The 9,141-nt window shown below is 47.4% G+C and overlaps 3 protein-coding genes across 3 annotated transcripts; 1 reads left to right on the top strand and 2 right to left on the bottom strand.

Moving 5' to 3' along the window:
* Nucleotides 1-1,444: 1,444 nt before the first annotated feature.
* Nucleotides 1,445-2,567, bottom strand: LOC128731109 (aminoacyl tRNA synthase complex-interacting multifunctional protein 1). The gene is made up of 2 exons (XM_053824207.1): nucleotides 2,433-2,567; nucleotides 1,445-2,356 (listed from the first exon to the last, which is right to left on the bottom strand). Exons 1-2 carry the CDS (start codon nucleotides 2,565-2,567, stop codon nucleotides 1,499-1,501), a joined length of 993 nt encoding a protein of 330 aa, XP_053680182.1. The 3' UTR covers nucleotides 1,445-1,498.
* A 554-nt stretch (nucleotides 2,568-3,121) lies between these two features.
* On the top strand, nucleotides 3,122-6,612 carry LOC128731094 (tetratricopeptide repeat protein 7B). The gene is made up of 6 exons (XM_053824191.1): nucleotides 3,122-3,245; nucleotides 3,305-3,584; nucleotides 3,646-5,141; nucleotides 5,201-5,439; nucleotides 5,511-5,707; nucleotides 5,774-6,612. The coding sequence occupies exons 1-6, from the start codon at nucleotides 3,122-3,124 to the stop codon at nucleotides 5,904-5,906; spliced, it is 2,469 nt and encodes an 822-aa protein (XP_053680166.1). The 3' UTR covers nucleotides 5,907-6,612.
* Nucleotides 6,613-6,820: 208 nt separating this feature from the next.
* Nucleotides 6,821-9,078, bottom strand: LOC128731103 (T-complex protein 1 subunit theta). The gene is made up of 2 exons (XM_053824199.1): nucleotides 8,945-9,078; nucleotides 6,821-8,802 (listed from the first exon to the last, which is right to left on the bottom strand). The coding sequence occupies exons 1-2, from the start codon at nucleotides 9,002-9,004 to the stop codon at nucleotides 7,222-7,224; spliced, it is 1,641 nt and encodes a 546-aa protein (XP_053680174.1). The 5' UTR covers nucleotides 9,005-9,078; the 3' UTR covers nucleotides 6,821-7,221.
* Between the last annotated feature and the right edge of the window lie 63 nt (nucleotides 9,079-9,141).

The following is a 9,141-nucleotide window of genomic DNA, read 5'->3' as shown; positions in this document are numbered from 1 at the left end:
ACTATAACTTCACATTGACTGGCATGGTGGTCTTATCACTAGCCGAAATGAAATGTTACGATAGCTAGCTTGCAAATAGAAACGCATTTGAAACTGCCTTTGTTGCATTAGGTGAACATGTAAACCGAGCTGATATTGAACGGCATTAGCATCATTTGACAAGGCATACCAAATCAACCATAGCTGGTATTGAATAGGGAAATAAAGCGAATAAACAAGATATGATAACACAACAAAAAATTACACAAATCATGGCAAACATCATGTAGCAAACACTACCCTGTACGTGTTATTGGAGCAGGATACCAAACAGATATGAACTACGATAGCACCGTTGAACGAACGGGTAGAGCATAGCAGAGCATAGGGGAAATTCAATTACGCTGTGGGGTGATTATTATAAAGACTGAGCAGTTCATTTTAGTTGTTCGATAAACGCGCCATCCTTCCAGGGGGGTGCACGATCGCAATGCAGTACGGACGGATTCGGCATCAAACGGATGATGGAAGTGAACTGTCTAAAATTTATCGAGAACATTACAAGTAGTTTAAAACCAATTTGCAAAGATTTTTCACAAACAGAAGAAGGATGGAGAGTAATGTTTCAAGCGACGCGCGACGGTTGAGAATGGAAAAATCATACAATATTAACTCCAATTACAGGAAATGAGGAAACAAGTGAATGAAACCCAAAGCCTGACATGGAGGAAAGTGATTTAAGAACACTCTAGCGGCGTGTTAAAGAAAAGCTAATCAAAAGGAACGATATTATCGAACTTGTACTATCGTGAAGCGAAGAAATAATTATTGAGAAAGATGGAATGGAAATGTAATGCTTACATACCGACGAGATATGAACATGTTGTCGTTTTACACCCTAAGTGATCCTGGACTAGGGCATGACCTACGAGCACTGAAGGCGAAAAGTAGCCATTTGAAGAGCCATAATATTCCACGTTGCCAAATGTGCACTAAAGAAAAATGTATTAAAACGTTTATATCAACACCGTCACCGCTACCACCACGAGCACAGGAAGCATGATAGTTTTTTTCCAATTTCTCAACAGCAACCGATTACAAAATCCGTAGAACTAGTGCGGAGAGTTCCGTGACGTAATCAACTTAATAGCCACAAACCGTATGTCCGAATCGTTAGGACCAGTGCTCAAAAACACTTGTGGATGTAGGAACATAAGCGAAACACGCAATCGTATGTTAACATAAGCGCAAACCCCACTGGAACACCCCGCTCACAGACCTACAAACCATGCGCCGTGGCGATCCTTAAGACGATCTGCAATCTATTGGAAATTAAATAAACAGGTTTTAATCATACGTTTAGTAAAACGAACGTTTTTTTCTATGGCATCTTGCATGCGCGAGAAATGTCCTGAAAATCCAGACAAAATTGTAGCAAAATATATCGAACATTACATTTGTTTGTTTATTGAGAAAAAACAAATACCTATCTTCTCAAAACTAGTTGACCGATAACAACTCACTTAACTTGTACATTTTTCAACGTTTGTGCCTTAACTTGTCCTTTTCCAGGAACAACGAATGTACCGTCCTTGTAGCAAGCTACGAGTTGTTCGTTCGTTTTTAAGTCTGGTGCGACCGTTTCAAAAATTTTCTTCTTGGGATTCATCACCGAGTCCGGGACACGGGGATATCCTTCAACGTGTACCAGATCCCCTGGTACGGATCCTTCCGGTGGGGCAAGAATTTCCACTTTGTCTGGCGTCGACGCACACATCACCATCGCCTCCGATAGTATTCCGCGCATTTTCGCCGGTTTCAGGTTACACAGCGCGACAACCATGCGATTTTGCATCTCTTCGATCGGGATAAAATTAACCAGTCCGGAAATTACCGTACGAGGTCCGCTGGGCTCACCGCAGTCGATCTTCTCCACGTACAGACTGTTCGCATCGGGATGGCGCGATACTTCTACAATGCGACCGACACGCATATCCAGGCGACCCACGTCAATCGGCGGTTCTTCAACGGCAGGTGCGGCGGCTTGCTTCGCTTCGCCGGCTGGTTTAGGTTCTTTTTTGGGTTTCTTCTCTTTTGGTGGTTTACTTTCCTTGGTTTGTTGTGTCTTCACTGGTGCAGATTCTTGAGGACTTTGGGTAGCTACAGGCGTCTGCTGAACAGGTTCGATCTTGACTAACGCTGGTCCACCAGCCCTAACTTCGTCCGGTGTGGGTACTGGTATCTGCACCTTTCCATTAGCTACTTCCAGCTGAACTAATTTCTTGAGACACGAATCTACCTCTTTGCGGAGAGCTTCATTTTCGGCCTGTAATTTTACAATTTTGCGCTGCACTTGTTCATTCTTAACGACTTTCAGCTGCAAATGAACAAAACGAAAACAAATGCGCCATGGGTTGTTGACCGGGAATGATACGAAAATAAATCTGTCTCACCTCCTGCTTAAGGGATTCTAGTAGCTCTTCTGCTGCCTTATTGTTGGACAAAATGCGCTGCAGATCACTCATCTTCATTAACCGTGGCACGGGGAATATGCGTTGCACTACTGTACCAAAAGCAACACCAAACATTCGATGCGAAAGAACTCCGGACCGAAGAACCGGTAAGCAAAAGTTGCCCAGTTGTACCACAACAATGCACACGATCAAAACGTGGAAACGGCTTGTCTTAATGTCAGTTGACTTCCCCGGTTTTTTTCTACTGAAAGCCCCATAGAAAAAAACCTAAATCATACGAATATGAAAAAAGACTAACATTAAAGGCATAACAATAAAAACAAGCAGCTGGAATAGCTGTAAATTTACGAGTTATATCAATTTTATCTCGATATTTCTCGGTGAAAACGCATTAGTTCAACGCAATTGTTGAAACCTACCTCGGTTGTCAAACCGTGAAATGTCAGCTGTTCTTGCTGCTATTGGTTGCGCTATGGTGCTGTGATAAGCTAATTGACAACTGATTCATAGTAACAAAAACACAAAACAAGGCCGCGAAAATTGGACTGTTTTGTAATCCTGCCTGTTTCCCAGGGATTTTATTGATTTCCTGTAGGGAAACGAAGGCCCACAGTATCGGGATATTGTGAACCGTGAGATTGTAGACCACAAGAACGCAGCATTTCGAAATGACTGGACGCGGTCGTAGTGGTGCGACGAGGCTCGAAAACACTATCGAGCAATGCCGTAGTGAAGGACGATGGAAACGAGTGATAGAATTAGCCGAGGAGCTAAAGACGGGATACCCCCAAGGTAAGAATTAGTCATCGGTTTCCTCGTGGCACTCAAGGCACTAACGACTCGTTTTGCAGAATGCCTAGCCAACTTTTTAGCGGGCGAAGGAAAGCTGGAAAGCTATCTCGAGGAACACCCACCGATCGAGGACAACTATTCCAAGGCCAAATTAGGACTGTCCGAGGCGAAACGCTATCTCAACTCCGTAACAGGCGAGAATGGCAAGAAGGCTGGCTTTGCTCTGGACTCCCATTTGTTGCTGGCGAAATTGTACTTTGCCTGCGGACAGTACGAGGAATCGTTGCAGAACTTTGTACTAGCGGAATTGAACACTCTTTCGGAGAAACACCTTTCGCCGTGAGTGGAACCGCTGCAAATGATCGGTGCAATTGGTAATCATGCAATCTTCTTGTTCCAGGCGAAGCATACGGATACTTGCGGAATCGTATGCCATCAAAGGGATGTGTTTGGAGAAAAAGGGCTCAAAAGCACCTTCAAAGTTCAAGCAAGCGGAACAAGAATCGGAAATGATAACGTGTTTCGAGCGAGCGGCTGATCTGGGTATCCTGTACCTCCAGGGCCAGGATATTACCAACCAAGGCGAAGTGCGTCGCATGGGCGCGATCCTTGAGACTGGCCTGCAACGTGCTCCAATCGTACTGATTAAGGCAGGCAAATTACAAAACGCAATCGACCGGTATCGCGTTATGCTGAGTGCGGTGGAAACGAAGGCAACTCAAACGTTGCGCCTCACATTGGCCCGTCAACTGGCGGAAGTACTGTTACGTGGAGTGTCTGGTACGATTTACACGCTTCCCGCTAGCAATACACCAACGCGCTCTGCGTCCGGCGGTAATAAACGTCTCTGGGAGCCACGCAAATACTCCGGCCGACAACAGTTCATTCCAAAGAACCAGCATGAGGAGACAATCCTGTTGTTGCTGATTGCAGAAACGCTTGCGGTGCGTGATGCCGTGCTTTCTCAATCGCCCGAATTCCGAGACGCACGGATGCATTCGTTGGGAAACGCCACGGCTATCTACGACCTGCTCACGTTGGCCACCGTCCGATGGAACCAGGTCGCACTCTTGCACGATTCGCTTGAGAAAGCGCTTAAGTTCGCGTTCGGTGAGAGTCATGTGTGGAAGCAGTACGCAACCTGTCTGATCGCGCTGGGGCGGTTTAAACACGCAGTGTGTGCGCTTAAGGAATACTCGAACCTAGATCCTTCCGACAGCGTATCCTGCCTAATGGCCGCCCGCATTTGCTACGAGCATCTGGACCAAGTAAGAGAGGGGCTAGTATTCGCGGAAGAAGCTTTGCGGAAGGAAGCCAAAAGCCCTATAGTCACGGTCGGGCGACGGTCTAGAGCCCAACTGTACGTAGGCATCGGTTTGCAGCAAATGGCTGCCTCATCTAACCTGGTGTCGGAAAAGGATCGGTACAATCGGCTAGCGTTCGAGGCGTTGGAACGCGCTGCCCAACAAGATGCCAACGACCATCTGGTCGAATACTATCTGGCCTGCCAGCACGCTCTGAATTACAACATTACGGAGGCGCTCGTTCACATCACGACGGCGCTATCGTTGCGAGCTGAACATGCCTCCAGTTTGCTGCTGTTTGCCCTCCTACTTACGGCCAACCGACGACCAAAGGAAGCACTCGCCGTGGTACAGGATGCCGTTGAAGAGTTTCCGGACAATTTGAATCTGCTACACGTGAAGGCGCACTTAGAGCTGTATCTGCGCGACGTTGAGACGGCACTCGAGACGGTGCAGCAAATGTTTGCCATATGGCGCGAGGTCTATGAGGTTCAGCTGGCAAATGCCGCCAACGAGCACGACAACGAGAAGCATTCCGACACGCGCAGTGTCATTCAGATGCAGTCATCTCAAATGTCCGACAAGGATTCTAGTGAGTTACGAGTCGCACTCTTGATTCAACGGGGCTTACAAATTCAATCCTTCTTTCAGATTCAATCCATGCCGCTTCTCTTGCGGCGTCCCGCATAGAACACGCGCTAAGCGAAGCGGCTAGTTCGCTGAGCTCGTTCAGTCCTCGGCCCGGTCCACAGAAGGCTTGGATGATTCAGTTCAAGATATGGCTTCTGTTGGCTGATGTTTATCTAGCCATTGAGCAGCCGAATGAAGCGATCAATTGCATTCAAGAGGCCAGCCTCATCAATCCCGTTTCACACCAGGTTATGTACATGGTATGTTCTGTTCTACGGCGGTAAAACCGTACGGTTGGGGCAGATGTTAATTGCTCTTGCGTTTCTTTCAGCGTGGCCAAATACACATCTTCCAATCGCAGTGGCTTGACGCAAAGCAGTGCTTTTTGAACGCTGTTTCAGCTAATCCCTACCATACCGATGCTTTGCGTGCCCTCGGAGAGGCACATCTGACGCTCGGTGAACCCCGACTAGCGGAAAAGACGCTTAAGGATGCGGCCAAAATCGACCCTAACTGCCCTAAGATATGGTATGCAATGTCGACCCTTCACGAAATGAAACACAAATAAGCCCTTTTCTTGCATCACTTTTGCAGGTTTTTGTTGGGGCGCGTTATGGAAAGTCTGGGCGATTACACAGCTTCGGCCGATTGCATGGCGACGGCTCTTCAGCTGGAACCGTTCTGCCCCGTACTGCCATTCAACGCGATCGGTCTCGTGTTTGAATAAGGCGATTATCCAGTGCATCTTAACCTTTCTGGTTGCATCAATCCTTACACGATCGAGATCGAGATACCGTTCCGTTAGTTGTTTGCACCACAACCTACTGTTCTTAACGATCGTTGACTAATTTTAGGACCCCGATAATCAATCACGTGTTACATCAAACAAAAGACCCTACTCTTCCCTTGTCAGCTAGGTATACACATGGTGTGCGTAAGATCATATCAATTTTTAGTATTCGAATGATGTTGGAAGAATGGCAGGACTGCCTTTTAGCAAGATTAAAGTATTCAGCCACACTGTGTGAGCTAAGAGTAGTAAAGGATGGGTTCTTCTCCACGGGGAGATGCTTGATTAACTAGATATGCATTTGTATTTGTATTTTATTCCTACTTTCTTGACTCGTACGATGTGTTATTTCGTTATAGGTTGTTTTCCTTCCTTTACTGAGGTTTCAGAACAGTTTTGCTTTATCACTCTGTGATTTTATTGTTACCGGTGGATGGAGAATTTACGGCAGCGCGTGTATATGTGTTTAATAGGCAAGAGCACCAGACAGGTATTGATCGTATTCCTAAATGTATCCTAGATACCTTAACCTGTACGACGTTCATAAATCGTACGTTCATTCGAGTTTTTGACATGGGAAGCATAATGTATTGCCGATTAGATCTTTAAAGGAAATGGATACCAAAAGTAAAATAAAAACAAAGTTCGGACATGGTTACATTGAAACGAAAGTTGAATTCGTATTTTATTGTCTTCCATGAAAAATAAGGATTGTACCACAATTATCGCTTGGTCTGTCTCCCATTGATTGGTTTTATCGTTGGTTTCCATCAGGCTATTGGCCAATTTGTTAATTTAATCGGAAACACGGTTTCGGAAATAAATTATTTAGTCTTTAAAGTTTAGGAGGAAATTAAGTTTTTTTTATTAATCTTTACTGCTTCCATCAAATGAGAGCGTAGTGAATGCGGTAATAGCAGTACACACACAGGAAAATTGGCCAAAGGCTAATACAATGCTGGATCAGCTGCTCGCAGCCTTAGGCATGTTTGGCGATCGAACATCGCTTTTCGCGAATGAGAATGAAAATGAATCGCACGCGTCTCACGGGTTTGAATGCGACAGTAAAAGGCTTACGATTTAATTTTAGGTGCGCATAGTGCATACTAATCTTAAATCCTGTTACGTGAGGGTTAGTGATGAAAATAAAGTATGGATAATTATGCATGGAAAATGCGAAAACAAAAGAGACAAATCTCGAATATAAGCGAACATCCGCGAATAGCACGAATTCCGCACGTTTACCGATCGCTTAAGATTCGTCATCACTACCGGGACCACCGGCACGCGGTTTCGGGCCTCCGGCTCGCTTAGCCATGATGATCTCATCCACCTTCAGGATCGTACAAGCAGCACCAACCGCGTACTTCAGTCCCCAGTACTTCGTGGTGAACAAATCGAAGATGTTCTTTGTCGTCACGTCGATGGTGGCAGCTTGTTCCGACTCGATGTCGAGGCCCTCCGTCTTCTTTCCCTGCTTGTGCGCCAGGAACAGCTGGCTTACCACCTCCGTCGCGTTGACACCGCTGTTGTCGGCCAGCGCTTTGGGGAAGAACTCCAGGGCTGAGGCGAATTTGCGCACCGCGTACTGTTCCAGGCCGGGCAGCGTATCCGCGTACTCGGACAGCTGCTGAGCGAGTTCAATCTCGACCGCACCACCTCCGGGAAGGAAGCGACCGTCTCGTGTCAATCCCTTGAACGTGTTAACACCATCGTCAATCACGCGCTCGATGTCGTCCATGTAGTTATCCGTGGAACCGCGAATCACGACGGTGGCGATACGACTTTCCGTGCCCTCTGACTTGAAGATCGTCACCGACGTGTCACCTAGCTCGTGCACGTACACATTATCGCAGTATCCGAGCTCCTCCGTGCTGGGTGGAGTCAGACGCGGCAAAACCGTTCCATTGACGGCCTTGCTGAGACGGCGCAGATCAAATTTCGAGTTCAATCGCACCGCCATCAGACCGTACTTGTTCATGTAGTGGAGAGCCATATCGCCAAATTTAGCGCCCGCTACGATTACCTTCGCGCCGGTATCGACGATTGCCTTAATCTGTGCCTCCAGCATGTTCTCCTCGCCCTGGCTGAAATTTTTCAACTCCTCGGCCGATTTGATCAGCACCGTGCCTTTCGTCTCCGTCTGGATGATATCGACCGGGCACGAGTAGAGCGCGATTTTTGCCTTCGTCGCGGACGTCACCTCGCCTTCGACGAAACGCTTGAACACCATTCCGGGAATCACCTCGGACATCTGCAGTCCGCTACCGAGGATCTTGCACACGCGAATGTTGTCCACGTTGAACGTGGTCTTTTCGGGCATGATCGAAATGCACGCCTTCGCAATCAGATCAGCCAGGAAGTCTTCGTTGCCCAGCTGCTTCGACATTACGGTCGCTCGGATGGCGTTCCGCACCGGTACCAGGCTACGGTAGTCCTTAATCTCGTGGCAGGATAGCGTGGGTAGAATTTCCAGTGACTTCTGGAGGGCGTTCTCGTATCCCTCCGTTATGTCGCTGCTAGTGACACCCAGCCTGAGGAGCTCTTCTGCAACCTCGAGCAGGGCGCCGCAGAATATAACAACAAAGTTTGTGCCATCGCCGGCTTCCGATTCCTGCATCTGACTCGCTTCAATCATCAGCTTTGCGGCCGGGTGTTCCACGTCTAGCTCCCGCATGATGGTACCGGCGTCGGATGTGACGAACTGTTTCTCGATGTGATTGATGATCATCTTGTTCATGCCGTTTGGGCCGTACGCCGATCGGACCGAGCTGGCGAACTCCTTGCAAGCATTGATGTTACGGAAAACTGCTTCCTCAAGACCGGAGTACGCCTGCAAACAAACATGTGTATGCCCTCACGTGAATCATCGCCGACCACACCGCGGGTTGTCAAGTTTTTTCCTCCATTCGAAAAATCGACTACCGGATCACCGGCGGCAGTTTCCGTGCCGTCGTTTGTCATTTTTCACTTACCTGTGCTCCTTCCTTGAGCATCGAAGCGAATCCGGGGGCTTTTGGTACATGTAGAGCCATTTTTGTGCACAGATTTTTCTGCTTGCAAGATCAGTTCGAACTAAAACGCAAAGCTCGCCCGCACAACGTTCGAACACAACCTCAATTTTTACTTGCTTGTTAAGGCTAGACACGATCTAACGTATTGCAGAGTTATC

This window comes from Anopheles nili, chromosome 2 (assembly GCF_943737925.1).
Source record: "Anopheles nili chromosome 2, idAnoNiliSN_F5_01, whole genome shotgun sequence".
Taxonomy (NCBI): Eukaryota; Metazoa; Arthropoda; class Insecta; order Diptera; family Culicidae; genus Anopheles; species Anopheles nili.
Note: the sequence above shows the minus strand (reverse complement) of the source record. Positions and strands in the feature narration are given on the sequence as shown.